At 46.6% G+C, this 23,839-nt stretch overlaps 1 protein-coding gene across 2 annotated transcripts in view; it reads left to right on the top strand.

Annotated features, from left to right (window-relative positions):
• ITPR1 (inositol 1,4,5-trisphosphate receptor type 1) overlaps window positions 1-23,839 on the top strand; it is a 328,878-nt gene that overhangs the window by 239,475 nt on the left and 65,564 nt on the right. For both annotated transcript variants that reach the window (XM_034997067.1, XM_034997066.1), the window contains 3 exons: window positions 14,330-14,510; window positions 16,205-16,458; window positions 23,615-23,815. In XM_034997067.1, coding sequence (XP_034852958.1) covers window positions 14,330-14,510; window positions 16,205-16,458; window positions 23,615-23,815 — 636 coding nt within the window. The remainder of the gene's footprint in view (window positions 1-14,329; window positions 14,511-16,204; window positions 16,459-23,614; window positions 23,816-23,839) is intronic.

Here is a 23,839-nt window from a genome sequence, read left to right as displayed (position 1 = left end):
TTTTTTTTTTTTTTTTTTTTTTTTACCCAGCACCTCCACTATAGGGACCAATCCCAGAAGTCTTTAATCTCACCCAATAGCAGCTTACTCTTCCCCACTGGATTGCCCCCAAACCGGGTGGATTCCACTGTTAGTCGCATGAACAGTTGCTCTGGCCCAAAGGAGAAGGGCTATTTGTATTTCCCTACATCCTCCTGTGTGCTCTTGCCCTGGGCCAGTGGATGTTTCCTGGCTCACCTAGAACGGTATAAAACAGAACCACATGAAAACAAGAGAATGTGTTTGTCCCACAGTGATAATTCTAGGAGCTTGGGCAATTTCTGTTACCTGCAGGCTGCAGGTTGAAATTATTCAGCCTGCACCAAAAAAAAAAAAAAAAAAAAAGTGGTGGGAGCGTGGGTTGTGTCTCCTCCACCCAATTCTCAGCAGGGAAGTGGGACTGCCATTCTGAGAAGTCATTGTGGCAGACCCCAGGAGTGCCCACCACAGAGCCTTCTGAGATGGGCCTGCGTTACTGTCTGCATTCCCGCCAGAGCAGAGGTATGGAATAGATGTGAGTAGGGAAGTTTTAATGAACTATTCTTAGAAAAGAAAAAGCAGTTCCCATGAGGACAGGCTTTAAAAAAAAAAAAAGAAGCCAAAACCCACCCCTGCCTTGCCCAAGAGTTGTGCAACTCTTAATAGCAGTAGCCTGTTGGAATAATCAAAGGCAAGCTGACTTCCCCTTATTAACTTCTGTTTGAGACATCTGCATAAAATATCCCCAGATTCCAGACCAAGAAGGTAATTTTTTTTTTTTCCCTCCGAGTAACTGGAGGGACTTTCCCTTTGGAGCTCTTCCAGCAGAGTCAACTTCATGGTTGAAAATATTTTCTCATTAGAAACTGCCAGCCTTTTGAATCCTGATGTGGGGATAGGAAAGACACCTCGTCCATGAGCACAGAGCCTGAGCCCCAAACCTAACTGACATTCACAATTGTCTTTGAGACTTCTGCCATGACGCTTCTTTTCACTGGGAAATCTATACCCACTTAAATTTCCTAAGGGTCCCCTAAGTTCCTTTTTGAGACTGGCAGAGGCTCTGTTATTATTTCTATCACTTTCCCATGGCTGGGTTTTAAACTGGGTTTTAAACATCCATCGAGATGGCCGAGACACTGACGAGGCTAGTCCTATAAACCATCTAATATCTTCAAGTCCCTTGTTTCTGTTTGCATTCGGGACTTAAAAAAAAAAAAAAAAGTATATTGCATTTGAGGAGGATGTATTTCAGTTGCCCTCACCATACGGTGTTTGAGAAATGTGTTTTTATTAGCCTCCTTGCAACATAAGCCCACAAACTGTTCAGCCCAGAGCCTGGGTAGTTATCATGTCCAGGATTGAGCCAGGTTCTGAGGTGTTAGGCTCACAAATGGTTGTCCTTCCTGCTCCATAGTTAATAATGCAAGTGTCAGTGAGGCTAGAGTAGTTAACAGTTAACTGGATGGATTAAGGATCTGCAGCCAGTCTGAGTGCATCACAGAGACATGTGTACAAACCCGATAAGCCTCTGAGAGGGGAGAAGGCCACATCAGCCACCTTCACCTGGTCCTTGGCATGTTTCATTGTCTCCATTTGGCAGGATGTGGGGCTTTCACAGACAGGGATCTTTGGGTTCTTGAGTTAAACTTTAGCTGCCATGATACAAATCTTGATTCAACTTAAGGTTTTTGGAAATAAACCTCCTTCAGGATTACTGTGCATTCATCAAGATGGCAAACACGTCCTGCGTACCTGGTGGGTGCCAGGCATTGCATGAATTGGCCGTGATACAGTCAGGGATGAGATCAGTCCGGGCCCTGCCCTCTAGGAGCTTACAATCTAGTGGGAGAGATGGCTAGCACACTAATTAAATAATTAACACCCTGGGAGAAGCATGAGGAAGGAAATAAGCAGGGCACAGAGTGTCAAGGAGAAGCCACTTAGGATGGTCAGGAAAAGCTTCTCTAAGGAGGTGCCATTTAAGCCCAAACCTAACAGATGAGAAGAGAACCAGCCATGAGAAGAGCAGAGGGCAAGAGTGTTCAGACAGACAGGCTGGCATGGGCTTGGCCTCTTGCCAGAGCTGAAGGAGGCCAAGGTGGTGAAAGCATAGCGATGGAGGGAGCAGGAATGAAATGATGGCTGGACCCCAGTAATATGCTTGTCATCAGGCGACCTGACTGCCAGCCCCGTCAGTGCTTCTAAAGGGCACCAAGTTGGCTCGGGCCGTCACCTGCTTGCATACACGTTACTGATGCCAGAGCCATAATATATTAAGCAGCACTTACGCAGATGAGTGCTGTGTAATTGCATCCCGCCATCTCCATCCATTTGGCCATCTGTATGTTTTACTGCCCAGTCCCAAGGATGTTCTCTGCAGCCACAGGGAAGCTACCTGATGGGCCAGTACCGAGGCAAATGGGCCTATGGGGTTGGGAGATGCAAGTCCTGGAGCTTTTCCTTTGGGGTCCACAGGGGGGCTGTCCCCCCAGAGTTGGTGGAATTGAGCAGAGGACTGAGGGTGACTGTGGGACCTCCATCAGGAAGGCACTTGCTTTGGTTGACGTTTTGCTCTTTGCCAGCCGGTGTCCTTGCCCCCAGCAGGCCAGAGTATATTTATTTTTCTTTGGATTTTATGGTTGAGTGCATTTGTCATAGGTTTGCTGAGAGCAGGGAAGGAAAAGTGGCTGGTATAAAATACCTACCAGGTGCCAGGCCTCTGCTGGGCTTTCCCCTGTGTTACTTTCTTTACTCCATCATACAGGCCTCTCCGGTGGCACTTACCCTCCCCCCTCCTCCATTACCGGTGAGGAAAGGGTGGCTGCCTGTTAATAAATGACCTATCCAAACCCACCCAGCTCCTTAGTGCCCCCTCCCCATCCACTTCTACCTTGCTAAGCCTACAGGATACAGAGCCCTTTCTCTGAGCCCCTGCCACTGTCTAAGCAAACACAGGAAATGGGTGTGCAAAGGATTGTTCTTGACATCGTTGCAGAACTCAAGTTGGATGCCCTGTGGAACCTTGTAACTTTTAGGGCAGGAAAAGTTGGTCACTGTTGATTAATTGCCCTCAAAACGCAGAATGGAAGTAAGACCAAAGATCAGAGTTCTTCCTCTCCAACTCCTGTGTTGGTCTTCTTTCTCCATAGCACAGATTGAACCCCCAAGTGAAGTCGGAAGGAGCAGGCAAACTCGAGCTCGGCCCTCCGTTGCTGTCTCGTGTGGATGCATGGCTGAAATTTTTCATGATACTGTTTTCCACACACCTCTTTTCAGGCCTTGTGCAGAGGCTCACTGAGAAGGCTTCCATGTCCCCCATGGCAAGTCTGTGGGCAGGCGACATGGGACCTGAGAGTTTCACACAAACCGCCAGAAGTTACTTTTCATTGAGTCATAGAATCAGCTCTGGAGGGCACCCTCAGAGGCTGGCGTGCACCTCCTGCAGCCCTAGACATACACATGAGATTGTCCTGCATCTTCTTCCTTAGTTGAGAAGATGTCCATGGACCAAGATTCTCAAACCTCCCTGAGTGCTTCAACAAAAGTCCTTCCTGAGGTCCAGTCCAAGTCTCCTTTGCTGTCTACCACCTTTCCTTTTTCTAAGCCTCATGCTGACATGACGAGCAACCACAGTGCTGCCTTGCACTTGAAGATCCCCAAGGAGGTCCCTCCCATAATCCCCTGCAACACCAGGCAATGTTGGGGGCTGGAACTAATTCACATTCCACTGGTCATCTTTTCTTTTCTCTGGAGGCTTTCTGTTTTTCTCTTCCATCTTTGGCTGGAAGAGACAGCTGCCAGTACACACAACAAAAGATGCTGGCTTTTGGCATCCATAAAGAGGTTTGAGAATTGAACCCAGAGAAAGTTGGGAGTCTCCTTAATGTCTTGTCCCTGGGTCCAGGGTCCTCCAGAAGGATGCCTGACCTGCCTTTCTGAAATCTGATTTTGCTGTTAAATATGGCTAGAGATGTTTGCTTATAGTTTACCTATATATACGGGGACTTTGTAAGATAACAACTTGAAAAAAAATTTTTTTTAGGAAGTACAGTTTGTTGTTGTTGTTGATGAATATGTGGAAAAACTGTTAGTGTTTTGATCCACATTGAGGTGGAACCAGCCTATTACCAAATAGGGCAGACTTTCTCCACAGCTGCTGATTCCTATGGGCACTGGGAGGTGAAAAAGGAGAGGTAATACGTTTTCCATCCTAGGAGAAAAGTGGTTCTTATAGAACAGGTTGGAATTTACTGATTGCTAATACTCAAATTAATTCACCCTGCAAAGAGTCATGAAGAGCCACTGCTTTGGCCTTGACCTTGGAGCTCAGTGACCAGACTAATCTGAGTAAGGATCTCCGTGTCCTCCACCTCTTCTCTCAGGCTGCAGTGACCCAGAAGGTGGCCTCCATCAGCCCTGGCACGGCAGAGTCATTGAAATAGGGCGTTTGTGTCTAAGTCCTCCAGAGACAGCTGTACAATGTAGACCAGGGAGAATTTTCTCACTGAGAAAAATGAACTTGAAATATGGATATCTTTCTAACCTAGACTTGGTTTGCTTCGTCCCTTCTTTCTTTTCTGCTTTGAAGTTTATTTTACCTCTCTCTGAAGCTAGAGACATCCTCACAGAGCTTGGTGAGTGGAAAATTCCAGATGTTTACTGGTTAAAACCCATCAAACCTTGCAAAAAAATTTCCTTCTTGGAGTGATAATTGATACCAGGGGAGTGTTTGATTCTTAATGCCCAATTTATTAATTATTAGACTCTTTTATTACATCATACTTTCCTTGAAGAATGGTAAAAAATGATAATGGAAAAATAGTTCATGTTGAATGTTTAGGGACTATCTGTGAGGAGGGTCTGACACCAAGCTTATATTCTGCCTTACATTAAACTTTGAGAAACGGGGGCACCTGGGTGGCTCAGATGGTTAAGCGTCTGCCTTCGGCTCAGGTCATGATCCCAGGGTCCTGGGATTGAGCCCCGCGTATGAGTTCCCTGCTCAGCAGGAAGCATGCCTCTCCCTCTGCCTGCCGCTCCCCCTGCTTGTGCTCTCTCTCTCTCTCTCTCTGACAAATAAAGAAATAAATAAAATCTTAAAAAAAAACCAAAAACTTTGAGAAACGGAAGCAAAATTGTTTATTTTTATGTCTAAGGGAATCTGAATAGCTTCTATAGTGAAATTCCAGCTGGATTTTTTTTTTTTTTTAGCTTCCTTTACTGTGACAGTTACTGAGAACTGCTATTGTTTGCTGTCCGTTTAGAGACCATCTTGACCTATCAGTATCAGCTAGAATTGTTTATCGGTGGATGGTTTGTGGACACTAGACTTTGGTCATCGTGGAACACCCAGCACACAGGTTGAGCCACGTATCCTACGTCCTAGTACCTTTCCTTTGAAAGGGGAATTGATAGATCACAGCAGCACCTTACATTTGAATAGTTTCCCATAGTAATCAAAGTGTTTCTCACACATAATGTTTCATAACTGCAACCTTGATGGGCCCCTAGCTTCCACATGATGCAGACAAGGCAGGTGGTAAGAATCTCGTTTTTCAGATAAGGAACCCAGGGCATAAATGCTGTTAAGTAAATTGCCCAAGATGACGTGGCTGCTTAGTGAGGAGCGAAGGCTGAAATTGTGGCTTCCAGACGTCCAGTTCTCCAGGCGGCTGTCCTAAGCACGTGTGCTTTATCACCTAGTTCATGGTCCATGATCCTGGGTTTTGATTGTTGTCCTTGGTCTCTAAGACAAGGACTCAAGACCTATAGCCATCACTGTGTGACCGTGGTTTTGTTAACGTGTAAGCCCCAGCCCTGGTCAATCTTCAACCGGTAGAAGGGTCTTGCGTGGGAGCCCATCTGAACAAGTACATCGGGCCTCACAGGAAACTGGGGTGTTCACATGTGTACCTACCACAGCTATTCTTTACTGTGAGAATAGTCCGTGTTTGTGCAGCTGAGAGACTTGGCATGGTGGTGGGGGGTGGATTATAAAAAGCGAGGAGGTGTTCAGAGGTTGACAGACTCTTGCTCAGGTGAGAGGTGTTTAACAAAGCAGAGAGGTCACGAGCATGGGTTGACACGGCAGACAAGTGGGGCCTGAGTCCTGGGGCACCGCCACCGTTTCCTAGCTGTGTGACTTGGCAAGTTATTTCACCTCTTTGAGCCTCGGTTTCCTTATCTGTAAAGCGGGGTTAATAATCGTACATACCTCATGGGGTAGTTATAAGGATTACGTGATGTAATAGCTTTAAGGCATTTAGGCGGCACCTGGAAAATAGGAAGTGTTCAGTGACCATTCACCGTAATATGATTTATAGAAAGGAGGGCCGCAGGGAACGGTGACTGCTCAGTTAACCCCAGGTACAGTAAGAAACCCCACAGGTAGCCATTGCCATCCCTCTGACACCTGCAGAGCATCTGTTCAAGCTCGGAAGGTCTGGTTGGAGATGTCCCCTCAGGTCCCCAAGACTCCCAAGGCCAAGTCTGAGGTCCTTGTGTTTCAGATGCAGGGTGAAAAGAGAAAAATCAGACTCCAGGGAAGAATTTCCATCAGCCCCTGGAAGTTCAAGCTTTGAGCACTGTTCAGTCACATTTTTCAAATTCTTGGACTCAGTCTGAGAACTTAATTCATTTTGCAGCAGATAAATGACCAGAGTGAATGTCATGGGCCGTGGTGGTCGGGTCATGTCGTACTAGGCAGTGAAATGGAAAAGCTCGTTCTCTGGATTCCCTCCAGGCCCAGCACAAGGGCTTCTAGAGGGTGGGCCAGTCTCAGTGTGGAAATGCTTTCCTTTGGGGCAGGATCAAAGCCTCGAAGCTGTCCCAGTGGCACTGTGGACTAGTGCCCCCAGGCCATCCCTGCTCCTGTCATGCTCCATCCTGGATCATGTCTACCCCTGCTGCCTGCCACTCCCCATTCTTTTAGTTAAGATGCCCATAAAGGGCTTCTCCCTTCAGAAAGGCCTTGTGTGCCTGTAGGTGCTGGCTGGCTGGCTCTGTGTTCTGGGGTACAAAGTCTGTCTTTGCCCCCCAAGTCTCTGAACTCTGAGGTAGATGGTTTTTCAAGAAGGTGCTCATGTGCTCACCTTCCCTGGTGTGTGTCCAGTGCATGGAGCAGGCTTCTGTCTCCCGTTCTTCTCCCGGGACCCCTTGCCTGCAGGGTAATTGAGACTGTGACCTCTTGCCCCTAAAGAAAGTGTCTGCCCACTGCCTGCCTGTCACTAGGATAGCTGCAACTGTCTGTTAGTCTCTAACTTCAGGCTGCCTCTTATTTCAGAAGCCAGGTGGGCTTGTCATCAACCATGCTCCACGTCTTTGCAAGGACTTGAGTGGCCATAGTGGGTGGCTGCCAGGCTAATTAAGCAATACCTTAGTATTTTTGAGTGATCTGAAAGGATATTTTCATTATTATTTTAAACTAAGACCTCAGTTCTTGAGTCTCTCTACAGCTTAAGCAGCCCAAGGAGGGCGAATTGTGTCCACTTGATAGTTACCAAGGGTGAGAACATGCCCTCAGGCCGTTGTGTCATCCAGCCACAGCCCAGCATGGTCAGAAATGAGTGGCTTGCACAGTCGGAGACAAAGACTCTGTGTGGCCTTGGCAAGTCTCTTCCCCCACCTTAGGCCTCCCGTTTCCTCCTCTGTAAAATGTGGAGGGCCGGACTAAAGTGGTAGGTTTCCAAACTATGTTCTTTGTAGCTCTGCAGCTCCAAGGAGGAGTTCCGGTGACAAGAGGGTCCTTCCCACTCTGTTTCCACCCGAACAGTTCTGCCCGTATCTCTCTCAAACGTGGGGTCTCTCCCTAAGGTGGTGTTTGGGGAGAGGAGAAGAATGGGTTTCTCTGCTGGGAACAGCATTGGAAACTGCTGGAATAGAGTGCTTCCCGCTTTCACATTTTGTGGTCTGTATTTTATTTTTTGCGGTTCTGGTTTTTTCAGCTTGGCTTACAACAGCCATGCCTAGGTCCCCTCCCACCACGGCCCTCCAGAGCTGCCACAGAGGTGGCCGCTGCCCATGCTCACTTGCTCACCTGCTCCCACCCCTGACTTCCTTAAAGCCACGCCAAGCACACCTGTTGTCTGTGATGTTGGGGTTGGTGCTGTGTGTCTGCCCCCAGACCAGCCTTCATTTCCTTTGAGTTCCCTGTCCGACCACTGGGGCTGGTCTTCTGTGTGTTCTCAAAAAGGCAGGATGGTAGCAAGGGCCCGGGGTGGGGGGAGCAAGAAGCAGTGGACCTCCCTCAGCCCAGCTATCTCATCTATAATGGGACAGATTGATGAATGACGGTATCTGTCTTGGCAGTCTCCTAAGATGCTGACAAGACAGCTCATGTGGAAGGGGCTTTGAAACCACATGTGTTTTGGAGATGCATGGAGGGTGAGGAAAAGTCAGCTGTGAGGGTAGCAACACAGGGCCTTCTGCTGGCAGAGATGGCCTCGGAGGGTAGCCCCTTCTCTGGACAACCTTACGTAGTTCTCTAGCTTTCTGGGAACAAAACCAATCTTCTTTTCCTCTCTCCCTTTTCATCGTGACATAATTCTTATACTATAATATGCATAGATTTTAAGTGTACAGTTTGATCAGATTTGACAAATGTGCATACCTGTATTTGGCTGCTGTAACAAATTACTACAACCCCAGTGACTTAAAACAACCAGACTTTCTCTCTCACAAGTTTGACATGAGTTTTAACTAGGCTGACCTCCAGGTGTTGGCAAGGCTGTGTTCCTTTCTGGAGTCTCCAGGGGAGAATCCGTTTCCTTTTCTTTTCCAGTAGAGGCTGCCTGTGTTCCTTGGGTCACAGCCCCTTCCTCCATCTTCCCAGCTTCTTCCCATCTTCCTCACTGTGAGCTCTTCTTCCGTCTCCCTCTTCCACTTCCACTCATAGGACCTTTGTGATCATTGTCCCTCCCCTGAATAATCTAGGATAATCTCCCTCTTTTAAGGTCAGCAGCTTTGTTTCCCTTCCAGGTTCCGGGTTTTATTATTATTGTTGTAGTTATTTCTACTACACCTTTCTGTTTACCACCAGCCTAATCAGGGTATTTCCTTCAGTCCAGAAGGTTCTCTTGTTTCCCTTCAGGCTCCCCACTCACACTGCCCAGGGGCATCCACTGTTCTGAGTTCTCTAACCACCATGTAACGTTGCCTGCTCTAGGCCAGGTGAATTTTGAATGGTTACTCAAACTTGCTAGGTGGGGTGCAGTGAAACCTTTGGTAAAGCAAAACAATCTCTACCTGGCACTACTGGCTCTTAGTTGGAGAAAGGGGCGATTCATAGATTCAGGGAGGAAAGTAGACAAGTAGCTGTGGAAAAGGCCCTGCTTCAGAAATGACAGATGTTGACAAGGAAGCCAAGAAAGAGAAACCCTCTAACACTGTTGGTGGGAATGCAAGCTGGTGCAGCCACTCTGGAAAACAGTATGGAGGCTCCTCAAAGAATTGAATATAGAGCTACCCTGCGACCCAGCGACTGGGTGTTTAGCCCAAAGATACAAATGCAGTGATCTGAAGGGGCACCTGCACCCCAGTGTTTATAGCACCAATGTCCACAATAGCCAAACTATAGAAAGAGCCCAGATGTCCATCAATAGATAAATGGATAAAGAAGATGTGGTATATATATATATATATATATATATACATATACAGTGGAATACTACTCAGCCATCAAAAAAATGAAATTTTGCCATTTGCAATGACATGGTTGGAACTAGAGGGTATAATACTAAGTGAAATAAGGCAATCAGAGAAAGACAATTATCATATGATCTCACTCATGTGTGGGATTTAAGAAACAAAACAGAGGATCATAGAGGAAGAGAGGAAAAAATAAAACAAGATGAAATCAGAGAGGGAGACAAACCATAAGAGACTCTTAATCATAGGAAACAAACTGAGGGTTGCTGGAGGGGGTAACGGGGTGATGGGCACTAAGGAGGGCACCTCATGTAATGAACACTGTTATGTAAGACTGATGAATCACTGCTACCTCTGAAACCAATAATGTATGTTAATTGAATTTAAATTTAAAAACGTAAGTAAATAAAACAAAAACAAAAAAAGAAAAGGCCCTGCTTCAAGAGCCTGAGGTCTGGGAGGCCAAGTACCCCTCTGCTCTGGTCTGAGGTCCCACCTGCATCTGGGGAAGCAGTCCTGGGGAGGGTGTCCCCTTTCCCCTCCCAAGTCCTCCAAATACAGTATCACAGAAAGAGGTTTAACAAACAGGCTTTTGAACTGTGTGCAGGGCCCTGGTCTGGCTGAGTGCAGACCACACTGGGCACCAGAGAGAGGCAGTAAACTGCCTCCAGGAGCCTCTAACTGAGGGCTCCCGTTCCTCAGCACCCCGTTTCTCCCCGTTTCTGGCACATCTGGGGCAGGTATCTTAGTTCTTCTGCACTGCTGTCGCTTTTTACTTCTCCTCTTACACAAGCTAGCACTGCTTCCCTTCTGGAGACCAGGCTTCTTCCTTCCAGAATACCTTTAATTAGATTCTCAGGCGGGAGACTTGAGGCAACAGCTCTTGACTCTCACAGCATCTTGGTGAGGTTACGTTTGTCACAGTGTGGGCATCTCGGGGGTGTGCTAACTACTTGATGTCCATTATCTTTTAAGGTCCCCTGATCTCTCAGACACGAGTAATAACTTCCCCTATAGAATAATTTTTGTGTGAGAAAACACACATGAAGGTTTACTCTGGGTTCCTGGCACCTTATAAGCAGTCAGGAAATGTCAGTCATTGTGCATATTCCTGTGATTTTTCTCATTAGATCTTCATAACCACTGTGCAGTACTGTTACCATGCCCATTTTACAGATGAGAAAATTTAGGTTTTGGAGATATCGTCACTTTCTAAGGTGATATCAGCTCATGAGTGGCAGAGCTGAAACCCTGGGGTCTCTGACTCCAGAGACAGAATTCTCACACTTCACTACCCTGCCCTACCCACTTAGGGGGACACCTTCGCTGTGGGGTTTTCATATTATACTAATGTGATGGTGGTACCAAAAAAAAATTTAAAAACTAAAAACGATGCTCAGTGGGCCCTGTGCTAAGTGCTTTGTGGGCACCGTGGCAGCCCTTCATGTGGGCTCAGAGAGGCTGAGTAACTTGCTTTGGGTGACAGAGCTAGTGAGGGAGGGACCCAGGGGGTTCTGACTGGAAACCCTGCCCTCTAACCCCTTCATTCAGGACTGTTTTCCTTCCTTCGAGGCACTGGCAATATTTCTCCTTTTGATACTTACTAATAACCATGATGGAGCATGCCTCCCATTTCAGCTTGATGCCTGGTACCCCAGGGACTTGGGACTGCCCTGAATCATCTCTTCCACCTTCCAGCCTCCGGTCTTGTTTAGTCCTGGTCCTCTGTGCTTATTCATGTCTCTGTACCCTAGAGTGTACTTTCTTATTTTGTTAACCACATTCTGTTTAGAGCGGCTTCAGATCCTTGAGGGACTAAGGACTGATATAAATAATGCAAAATAAATATACTGGCTGTTGCAAAACATATATAGAAGTGCATAATCCTCAGTCATTTGCCCTTCTCCCATTTCATAAGAGGTTCCCTTCCCCTGACTCCTATCAGTTGACATCTGTTGGGTTAACCAGCTAGACGTTAGGCAGTGCGGTTTGTAGCTGGCGATTGCTCTGCACCGTATTGCGCTGTTACCAATGACAAATGGCGGGCTTTAGTCATTTATTTATTTGCTTACCTACTTAAAGTGCATTTTTGTTGTTGTTGTTGTTGTTGTTTTGAGTGACCAGATTGTCCAAAGGATGCTTTTTAAGTTGCCTCCATGCAACGAGAAGACTAATGGGGTAGCAACTAAAGTTAATTTCCCCAAGTGGCCCCCTTCTGGTGCAGTCTCCCCGTGACCCCCTGTGGGTGAAATATTGTCTGGCTCATCTTGGTAAAAAATGTAGTCACCATAATCAGTTGGGTGTAGGTTGAGTTCTTAGTCCCCACATCTCTCCTTTTGTTTGTAGATGCTTCAGCTCTCAAAGAAGTGAACAGTTAGAACTTGCTTTTTCATATTTGAGCAGTTTTCCAGAATTAATCTATGTTGGGGGTTTACTTCTGGCACAACCACTGAATATAAGCAGGATCTGATTGAGAGGCTGTAGTTAAAAGGAGCCATGAAGTATTGGGTTGTATTCATTCTTTCATCAAATGATTAGGAAACTCCTTCTATGTGTTGGGGCTCCTCTGGGTGCTGTGGAGACAGCTGTAAAGCAGGCAGGTGAGGCACCTGCCCCCTTGGAACTTAACACTCTGCATAAGACATACAGTAAGCAGGTGAACGACAAATACAACAGAGACCAGTTGCTATGAAGAGAATAAAATAGGGCAGAGGAGAATAAGCAGTTGGCCAGATTGCTGCTTCAGGTAGGATGATCAGGGATGGCCTCACTGAGGAGGTGATGTTAGTGCAGATGAGGGGACCCTAGCCATGGGGAAGAGCCAGGAAAAGCGAGGAAGAGCAAGGCAGTGGCCCTGAGTGTCTGATACAGTATTCTTTTGCCAGCATTCTCTTGGGTCCGTTTCATAAGGATATAAATGGCTATTTTAGTAAAACATCCTTGGGGAGATTATTGAATTACTGTGTCTTTTCCTTACCAGGCTACCAGTTTCGTGGGGGGCAGGGTCCAGGCCTCTTTTTGCTCACTGTTGTATCTCCTACGATGGGCGTAGTGCCCAACAAATGACAGGCGCACAGTAAATACTGGATGGATGGATAAACAGGTAGATGCATAGGCGCATGAATGAATAAGAAAATGGATGGAATGATGGGTGGATAGATGCAATGGTAAGGAACCTAAAAGAAGATACAAGGTGGTAAAGGGCAATGGAGGACACGGAAGACTTGAGCTTGGTTCAAAGAGTGTGGGAGTCTGGGAGGACTCAGTGACACACAGAATAAGGCCAAGCAGTAGGTAGGCGATGACTTGTACTGCCACTGGGAGCTGATGGAGGGGAAAAGATAGAACCAGGGAGCACAAATAGGAAGGATGGCTCTTGTGCTCTATGTTGAAAACAACCAGAAGTAAGGAGGAACAGTGAGAAGGAGAGGAAAGAGCACAATCAAGAAGCGCTTTGTCGGCCAGTGAGACTGACATTTGTCAACGCGGCATAGGGGCTAGTGTAGCTAGAAGAAGGGTCACAGCGATTGCAGTTGCCTTTTGGCAGATGGATACATGGTGGCTTTCCCGGGGCTTGCTGAACCTGGCAGCAGGTGTTGGGGGTGGGGGAGGTGCGGCAGGGTGAGGGATTGAGGAGTTAAGGGGCCACAGTGGCTGGTAAGGTTTTACTTCCTTCTAGGATTGCAGGCCTAAGGCTACCTTTGGTAGGGAAATGCCATCTTTCCAAATGGGGGAGGATGTGAAATTGGCAGAAAGATCCAACTGGGAGAAGCAAATATATTGTTTGGAGCTTTGTTTTATTCCTCTGGAAATGACCGTATTGTATTTTTATGTAAATAATTCGCAACAGCGTGGTGTTTGCAAAAGGGGTGAAAAGAGAACACTCATAAATGAAGTTGAGACACCATATTGTGTTTTCACATCAACATTGTATACTGTTGCTTGCAGTGGGCCCAAAAACAAATGTGCATCCAAGAGGCAAACTACCTGTTAACTTTGAGCTTCTTCATTTAACCACTCTTTACCTGTCCTTCAAGACCTGATTTGAAAATCACCTTTTCCACAAAGATTTTGGGATCACTCCGGCCCACTGTCATCCTTGCCAAGCTCTGAGCTTCTAGTATGTAACTGTCTGTGTCGCTTCTGGAGCACTTTTTACTGACACATTTTTGTTTTACTTACGGACTTGTCACCCTAACTTGGTATGGAGCCCTATAGGGGCAGGTAGCACATCTTACTGATCTGTATATATTCACAGGGCTGTGCAAAGTGGAGAGGCTCACAAAAGTCCTTAAACACATGACAGGACCTGCAATAATCACCAAAAATACGTCATCTCCACTGTTGATGGAGTTGTTTTGGGGTATAGGCCCTTGTTCTTAGTAGCCTGGAATCTACCCACCACCCCTTAGCATGTGTCTCAAGCCTGTGTGTCTGCTCCATCAAAGACATCCCCTGGTGGGCTGCTTTAAAGTCTCTGTATAGAAAACCTCAGGCTGTACAATCCAGAGAACGATAGTGCGTGGAACCCACTTTGGTCCAAACCTAGACCGTTCGTGAGGTTTTGCAGCTGGCTCTGATGTCCATGAGGTTTTGGTGTCTTGAGTGGGATTAGATCCCTAGTCTGTCTCAGTGTTGAAAATCTGTGGCTTTTCCTTGGCAGCACTCCTTTTTCTGCCGGTTAACAGAAGATAAGAAGTCAGAAAAATTCTTCAAAGTCTTCTATGACCGAATGAAGGTGGCCCAGCAGGAAATCAAAGCAACAGTGACTGTGAACACCAGTGACTTGGGGAATAAAAAGAAAGATGATGAGATAGACAGGGATGCCCCATCCCGGAAAAAAGGTGAGTGTTCCCCTGTGTGCAGCCCTCCCACCAGCTGGACCTCCAGACTCCAAACTGTATTCCGACTGAGGCTTTCAGGAGAAGCAAACCAGTCTGGTTATAATGTAATTCTTCCCAAGTAACCAGAGCTGAACTGCCGTGCTTTGGCAGTTCTTCTCCTGTAAAAAATTTACATACCTTCTTCTTGGTCAAGCTCAAGCTTTTATTGTCAGGAAATCCATTTGTAACATTTTCCTGTAATTTTCTGTTCAGTGGTAAGGAAAGTTAAGGAAGACACACACTTTAGGGGCACCTGAGTGTCTCAGTTGGTTAAGTGTCTGACTCTTAATTTCAGCTCAGGTCATGATGTCAGGGTTGTCGGATTGAGCCCCGCATCAGGCTCCATGCTCAGTGGGGAGTCTACTTAAGATTCTCTCTCTCCTCTCCCTCTCCCTAATGCTCTTGCATGCACTCTCTTTCTTTCTCCCTCTTTAAAATAAGTAAGTAAATCTCTAAAAAAAAAAAAAAAAAAAAAAAAAGATAAGCACTTTAAAACTGGGTGTCCATCCCTTGTTACCTAATTCCCCCTCATTTATCTAAATTATTTGGAAGTGTCTAAAGTTGTTCATTTATGCTCTCACTTGAAGAGAGGTCATACTTGGAATTATGTAGATGCACCCGTGTTCGAGTCAAATGGCTGTGAACAGGTTAATGAGACACTCCGGGCCTCTTTTTTTAAGTTTAGAACAGGGTTTCTCAGCCACAGTACATTTGGCATCTGGAGGATGAGTTGCTGGAGGGGCTGTCCTGTGCGCGGTGGGAGGTTTAACAGCATATGTGGCCTCTACCCAGTAGATGCCATCAGCCTATCCCGGCAGCCGACTAGAAGTGTCCTCAGATTTTGCTAATTGTCCCCTGGGCAGGGGTGGGTGCAAAATCAGCTCTAGTTTATAACCACTGATCTAGAATGGGAGTAAAGAGAAGAAGAAGAAAGGCTAACATTTACTAAGTACTTTCTATAAACCAGGCACTGTTGGAAGTCCTTTACATCCTTTACTTCATTTGGAACTGAAATTAACCCTGTAAAATAGAATTGTTATCCCCATTTTACAGATGAGGAAATTGAGGAGTGGAGATTAACTTGTCCTTGTTAAGGCTATGCAGCGAGTGGGCAGTAGAGCCAGGATTTGAACCCAGGTGGTCTGGCTCCAGAGCTCCACACTCCTCACTCTGATGCCTAATTACCTCCCAGAGTTACTCAGAGGATTCGATGAGGTAATACACAGTGCCTGGGTACTTAGTGGAAAGCACTCAACCTGTTGTCACCTCAGTAACAGTAATTACGGTTGTGGTCGTCGTTATGTTGACCCTCTCAGAAGCTTCTCTAGGTAGAATTCACTGATGCTCTCCTCACTTTGCAGATGAGGGCACTGGGGCCCAGAGCCATATAGGTTTGTGAGGTTGACAGCCGATACTAAGGCTTTTCCTCTAAAACAGTGCAAGCTTAGATGAAATGTCAGAACCATGAGCCAGTTGGCAGGGCGTGACTCAGTTTTAATCCTAAGGACTAAGAGAAGTGACTTCTTGGAGTGTTTGGCCAACCTTGAAGATTTCTAGTGAATACCAGGACCTACACTTTTGAACATTATGTTTCCTGCAGTGAATCGTACTCCTGAGGACTCAGCAGCATTGAGTGTCTTCTGTTTGCATTCTAGCCAAAGAGCCCTCGACACAAATAACCGAAGAGGTCCGAGACCAGCTCCTCGAGGCCTCTGCTGCCACCAGGAAAGCCTTCAGCACCTTCCGGAGGGAGGCTGACCCCGACGACCACTACCAGTCCGGGGAAGGTGCCCAGGCCACGGCAGACAAGACCAAGGACGAGCTGGAGATGAGCGCGGTCATCACCATCATGCAGCCCATTCTCCGGTTCCTGCAGCTCCTGTGCGAAAACCACAACCGGGACCTGCAGGTGAGGGCTGGCCCCTGGGACTTGCAGCTCCTCAGACATCTCTGCTCCCCTCGCTGCCACCAGCTTCCTTGAGTCGAGGACCCAGGATGGTTCTGACATCTGGGCAACTGACATGTTTGTCTTCCCCGCCCCCATCTCCACACGGACAGGAACCAAGTCTTTTGCTCACCAATGTAGGTGCCTGCTGCATACATAGTGAAACGTGGGTTGTGCCTGTGTGTGCATGTGGTAGGCTGCCGTAGATGCACAGGTAAAACTTGGATGGACAGATGAATGATTAAATATACTAGACTTACAAAATCTGATACATAGAAAGTTCCAATTAAATATTTGTTGGTTGAACGAATGAAAAGTGGCTTTCCAGGGTTTTACACAAATAGGTGCTCAAATATATGTGCTGAACTGATTATTTCAGAAGTCTTTTGTTTACTTTTTTATTGATGTCGGGATGATAACAATGGCCAAGGTTTGGCACTTAGAATATCATGGATGCTAAGTGTTGCTGATATTATATTCATTTTATAGATGAGGGAACTGAGGCTCAGGGGACATAGTTAGGGAGTGGAGAACCAGGACTTGAACCCAGGCCGTCTGATGGTAGAGCACCATGTTAAGACAGAGCTTATTTTCTCCCTTGCAAAATTTCCCCACCAGCAAAGCCTATATGGAAGGACTAGGATGGATTCCAGAGATGTCTCTTTCTTTCTTTTTTTTTTTTTTTAAGATTTTATTTATTTATTTGACAGAGAGAGAGAGAGTGTGTGTATGTGTGTGTGTGTGTGTGTGTACAAGTAGGGGAAGTAGGAGAAGCAGGCTCCCTGCTGAGCAGTGAGCCTGATGTGGGGCTCGATCCCAGGACCCTGAGATCATGACCTGACTGAAGGCAGCCGCTTAACCGACTGAGTCACCCAGGGACCCCCAGAGATGTTTCTTCCTACTGAATGGGCATAGCTCTGTGGAGCCAATCACTGCCCAGGAGCAGCATGCTAGAATACCAGGTGCTTGGCCATTGCCTGGTTTTGCTGCTGGCTTTTGGGAAAAACACCCCTCTCTGCCTAAAAGGGATTGAGGATTAACAAGAAAATTGTGTCTGAACAACTCCACTAAGATAGAATCTTGCCTCCTAAAATAAACAAGTTGGCAGTGGTAGTTCAGTTATTTGAATAATGATGGTATGAAAAGGAAACAGTGGTAAGGAAAAGGTACACTCTTAAAATATTTGCCTTGCTGACTTTATCCATCAAGTGACTTGATGGCCTTTCACACGTCACCTGTGGCCAGAACCTTTGGGGCTGCTACCGTGAATCACTCCCACTTCGACCCAGCCACACAGTCTATGCCTGGAAAAGTTGAGTAAGAAATTACATTGTTAAACAGTAAGACAAAACAATGAAATGGAACTGGGTGAAGTCTGCAGTATTAACAACTTCCACACTGGTATTTATTTTTAATCAAATTGGTCTGAAGAGCCTGAGCTTTGAAAAGACAGGTATATCCAAGGTCATCCATCAGCCAAATCTGGCCCATATTTAAAAATGAAAGCATTTCCCATAAGCCCCATTGGGCTCTTTTTCCACATTGCTGTTCATTCATTTCTTCCATTGACCTTCCCTGCTTGATCCCTCTCAACGTCTGCGTGTGGGATTCCGGCTGTTAGTTTTTCTTTTCTTGCCTGTTGCTCAAATATTCCTACTTTGGACTTAGACCATGTCGGCCCCAGATCCACTGGCCTGGGACTGCCTAGCTTAGCCGGGTAGAACAAAGTATTCATGACTCAAAGATCCAGGGATGGGTTGTGGTCTCATTGGCTGGTGTTCTGTCTCCAGGCCAACTGTGCCCTCTCCGCCTTCCATATGTACACCATTAGTCATGAGGGAGACTGGCCAAGGGAGTGTGAAGGACACCATGGAAAGCCAGGCTGTCCCACCAGCAGGAAGGCAAAGCCAATTGTGGCATCTTTGTGGATGGGGAGACCTCCCTGCTGCTGGGGCTATTTCAAGGCTTGAGCTCAGTGGTCAGGGCCCTGTACTGTCCCCCCAGACTGCTGTCACTGATCTCCACTGACCTTGGGCTCCAAAGGGAAGTGGGTTGAGACCATGCCTGTACGTCATCTGGGTGAATACCTGCTGTGTGCCCGGCATTGGTGGTGACAGAGACCTCACCCCTTCCCTTACAGAGCTGAGAGTCTTGGGCAGGAGCCACTCGGGGAAACCCAAGATTGCTGTGCAGCATGATAAGTGCTATAGTGGTGTCATGTTAGGGGTTTTGTGGGTTCACAGCAGGCAAACCAACCCACTGTGCTGGGTCCAGGAAGACTTCTCAGAGGACCTGATAACTGCCGAGTTCTGAACTAACACAAGACTGCCTCAAATAGAATTCCTCCACGAATGTCAGAGGGGCAGTGCTGACGTGCTTGCTCTCAAGCCTGGTCAGCTTTCGTGGACCTGTTCTGACTCCTCCACGGTACCCCTTGATTTCTCTTCTTTAGCACCATACCCAGAGTCCACTGTGGAAGGAGAGTAAGTCTTTCATTGCATGAATTTGCCAGTTCTTGTGTGGAAGTCTTCACAGTGTTAGTTTTGTACCTTAGCTCTTCACATAACTCTCCTTTGAACTAAGGCCCTAAGAACCCCATGGGCAGAATCACCTTTTAATGAGTCCTTCCAAAATTTGATTCTCCAACACATTGCTCTGTGGAAAACAGTACTGGGGGAAAGGGGAGTGTAGAGTATATTTTAATATATTTTTTAAAGTCTTACAACTCAAAAAAAAAGTCTTAGCAGCTTAATCTTTGAAAGTACCATAAACATTATCCAAGTCAGTGGCTTTACACTTTTTTGGTTTTGGCCACAGAATCCTTTGTTTAAGAACTTATGCAGAAATGTACTAAGTAAAGCAGATGAGAGCAAAGCTGTTCTATTCAGAGTAGAAACTACAGAGCACAAGAACTTTCCTTTCCTCCCTTACCTACCAGAGCCCTGAGAGGTGGTGCATTCCAGGGATCCCTCTGGGTCCTACAGGGCCCAGGTGGAAAACCAATGATCTGAACCAGTGGTTCACAAGGATGAAGGTTAGAATCATGTTTAAAGACTCCCACTATGTCGTACACACTGGGGTATTGATAAAATTGCTCTGATAAAATTACGTTTGTAGAAATCTGGTTCTCCAGGGCGCCTGGGTGGCTCAGTTGGTTAAGCAACTGCTTTCGGCTCAGGTCATGATCCTGCAGTCCCGGGATCGAGTCCCGCATCAGGCTCCCTGCCGAGCTTCTCCCTCTGACCCTCCCCCCTCTCATGTATTCTCTCTCTCTCATTCTCTCTGTCTCAAATAAATAAATAAAATCTTTAAAAAAGAAATCTGGTTCTCCAAATGATGGCTTTGAGTGGGATTCACCTACTCTGAGTGCCACCCTGTTGGCATTGTTCCAGAGCAGACGGTGGATCTCTGGGTCAGGGTTTGCTTGTGTACCAAAGGGAAAAGACTTTCTCAAGAGGACAGAATTATTACCCACCCCCTACCCCCTGGTATAAAGAAGTACTAATAAGCTCCACGAGAGAAGGAATCCAGCCTTTTGAAGTTGGGCCCAGCATCTTAACTTTCCTGTTGGTAAATGTTCAGTAGAGATAAGGCCACTGCTTTTGACTTTGCCAAACAGACAGCTGCTGCCTTAAGCAAGCTTTGTCCACAGTAGTAAGAAGCTTACTGGGAAGGACTATTCTTGAGACGTTTTGCCTGTGTTTTCCATCCTTCCCCTGAGGGGCTGGCTTTGCTTTTCAGCTCGGTTAAGGAATGCAGGTCTCTCACCACTGACATCTGTATGAGAACAGACTTGAAGTCTCTTCATTTCTCAATCCACCCATCTTGACTTAGTCCCTGGCCCTCCAAGGAAAACCACGAAAAGAACAGGATTTCTGTAGCCTAAACAAGGCAGGGTAGTGTGTGTGCCAATGGTGAAATCTATTCCCTGAACATAGAAAGAGTCCCTGTGAGCCTCCTAGTGAGTGGCATCCCTCTATTTTTGTAGAGGACAGAGGAAATGGATCTGAGCAGAGAGGGGGAGATTCGGGCTTGACACTCTGCAAAAACCATGAGCTATGGGAGAGGCTTTCCAGAAAGGGCAGCCAATCATCCTTTATGAGGAGTGAAACACAACAGGCTTGAGGACTTCACAAGTCCCCTTTCCTCCACCCATTCAATTTAATTCAGATTATTTTAGCTAGTGTTTATGAAGCACCTGGCGTGTGCCAGTCACTGTGCTCGCTGCCAGGCACCCCGTGCTATCATCATGGTCCTGGACGGAGCTGACAGACATCTCTAAGCAAATCATGAAGTGTAGGGAGGGCTGAGAGAGCTGTGTGCCATTCTCTGATCTCACTGGAGTTAGGAGGGCTTTCTGAGACAAGTGACTTGAGATTCCATTCTGAAGAAAGATGGGTTCATTGGGGTAGAGATGGGGAGAGAATGACAGGCAGAGGGAATAGTGTGCCCGAAGCCCCAGAGGAAGAGAATGAAGAGTGCTTGAAGAGTAGAAAGAAGTTCATTGCTTCCTGGCAGAGAGGGGGCGTGGTGGGAGCAGTGATGTCACTGAATAGGGTGGGACATGGCGGGAGCAGTGATGTCACTGAGTGGGGCTGGGCATGGTGGGAGCAGTGATGTCACTGAGTGGGGGGGGCATGGTGGGAACAGTGATGTCACTGAGTGGAGAGAGGGGCATGGTGGGAGCAGTGATGTCACTGAGCGGGGGGGGGCATGGTGGGAGCAGTAATGTCACTGAGCACAGGGGGCATGGTGGGAGCAGTGATGTCTCTGAGCAGAGAGGGGGCATGGTGGGAACAGTGGTGTCACTGAGCAGAGACGGGGGCATGGTGGGAGCAGTGATGTCACTGAGCAGAGAGGGGGGCATGATGGGAACAGTGATGTCTCTGAGCAGAGAGGAGGGCATGGTGGGAGCAGTGGTGTCACTGAGCAGAGAGGGGGGCATGGTGGGAGCAGTGATGTCTGTGAGCAGAGAGGGGGGCATGGTGGGAGCAGTGATGTCACTGAGTGGGTAGGGGCATGGTGGGAGCAGTGATGTCTCTGAGCAGAAAGGGGGCCATGGTGGGAGCAGTGATGTCACTGAGCAGGGGGGGACATGGCGGGAGCAGTGATGTCACTGAGCGGGTAAGGGCATGGTGGGAGCACATAAGTTTGAGAGGCAAATGGCCTGGAGAGCCATGCTATGAATTTCAGCCTTGAACAGCCAGGCCGTCTCCTATCCTCTTCCTGAAGACTTCTCCCTCCCTCTCTACATGATGAGGGGCTCAGCTTGGCCCTCAAATAGGTAGCGTCTTCCCTAAGGAACTGAATCAAAGAATGGCTATGAAAGACTACCATGGCTTCCCATGGCCCTTAGGAAAACAATCATCTTATGAAAGCCCACATGGTCCCAAATCATCCATCCTTCCTCCACCCCCCTCCCTGACCCGAGTGATTGTTCAATTTTTAGACTAGTTACAAAGACTTGAGCATAAGGAACTAAAGTTAAGTTAGGAGAGTAGAGAGAGGGAAATGGTTAGTTGATGAGTCCACCATTAAACTTTGTTACCAGTTTTTAATCTGTACATTTATAAATACTTTAATTATACAAGGAATACTTGAATAGATTCTTTCTATAAAAGTCCAAATGAAGATAAGTTAGTTAAAAAGAATTATTCCTCTCCCCATCCCTACCTCTCTACCCAGAGAGGACTATTGTTGGTTTGGACAACTAACTGGTTGGCTGGTAGCTTTCCAGTCATTCTTCTGTGTATTTGGATGAGACTAGTGTGTACATACTAATCCGTTATTTGCCTTTTTGTTTTTTTTAACTTTTAACAGTATACCCTAAAGATCTTTCCATTTTGGCACATATGGACCTACCTTAGTGTTTCTAAATTGTAATATTAAATGATGTTGGTATACTATATTTACTCCCCACTTGATGGACATTTAGGTTGTTTCCAGTTCTTCATTGTTACAAACAGTGCTATAATGAACATCCAGTATATACTTTGTGAATAGAAGTCAGTATTGTATAGAAGTGGAACTACCATGTCAAAGGTTACATTTATTTTATATTTTGCTCATGTCTTTTTATAGTACTGTCTTCTGTGATAAATATGTAACTTTTATAACTGCTTCAAAAAATTTTCGCAGTTAATTTTTGTTTCTTTTTAAGAAGAGATTTTAAGAAGAGTCTCTGAAAAAAATCTCCTCTTCATCAAAATGGACTCTGCTTTGTGAGGGGGTTGAACGTGGTTTGCTTGATTTTGTTGAGGAAGTACCTACCCTTCTGTCTCTTGTTAACATTATAGGTTTAGCTGGAGAACATAAATTTAAGCACATGCATACAAGCACACGAACGTTTACTCATTCTTGCCCCTTCCTTTAATAATTAATGGAAATGGCCAGAAAAGAACCCAGGTTTCTGCCATGGCAGTGGGCTTAAGTCAGCCTGTAAATACCTTATTTTGTGATGAGCCATCCCCAGTACTAGGCTCCAGGCATTCAGCATCCAGACCACACCATCATCTTTTATTTTATTTTTTTTAAAGATTTTATTTATTTATTTGAGACAGAGAGAATGAGAGAGAGAGAGCACATGAGAGGGGGGAGGGTCAAAGGGAGAAGCAGGCTCCCCGCCGAGCAGGGAGCCCGATGCGGGACTCGATCCAGGGACTCCAGGATCATGACCTGAGCCGAAGGCAGTCGCTTAACCAACTGAGCCACCCAGGCGCCCCACACCATCATCTTTTAAACATAAACGTTGCCCTTTGAAATGTCAGATGCTTCTGAACCCAATACCTGGTGGGAGGGGCATGGGCTGGAGTGGGAAAAAGAGAGAGGGAAACTCAAAAAGGCTTTAGGCGTCTGTCAAAGAGGAGCCCTCTTCCACAGCCTCACATAGAAAAGCACCTTGGAGAACAGGCTACAGTGTTTGGTGGCCATTGCCATAGACCAAGTCCACAGTTGACCATCATGGGGGCTGACTCTTCTCTCCAGTGCTCCATCTTTCTGCATAATTGCTAATTAATTCAGGGCATCAACCAATTAGACCCCAGCAAAATGGCAGTATGAATGACCTTTTCCCTCTTCTCTCTGACTTTGCTCCCCCATTCTGGGCACTGCCCAATTGTAGAACTTCCTTCGTTGCCAAAATAACAAGACCAACTACAATTTGGTGTGTGAGACGCTGCAGTTCCTGGACTGTATTTGTGGAAGCACTACTGGAGGTCTTGGTCTTCTCGGGCTCTATATAAATGAAAAGAATGTAGCCCTCATCAACCAAACCCTGGAAAGTCTGACTGAATACTGTCAAGGACCATGCCATGAGAACCAGGTACTTCCATTTTTATTTGTGGGT

Source organism: Mirounga leonina, unplaced genomic scaffold, assembly GCF_011800145.1.
Source record: "Mirounga leonina isolate KUSES-001 unplaced genomic scaffold, KU_Mleo_1.0 Mir_94, whole genome shotgun sequence".
NCBI classification, from domain to species: Eukaryota; Metazoa; Chordata; class Mammalia; order Carnivora; family Phocidae; genus Mirounga; species Mirounga leonina.
This window is presented reverse-complemented; position numbering and strand designations above follow the sequence as displayed.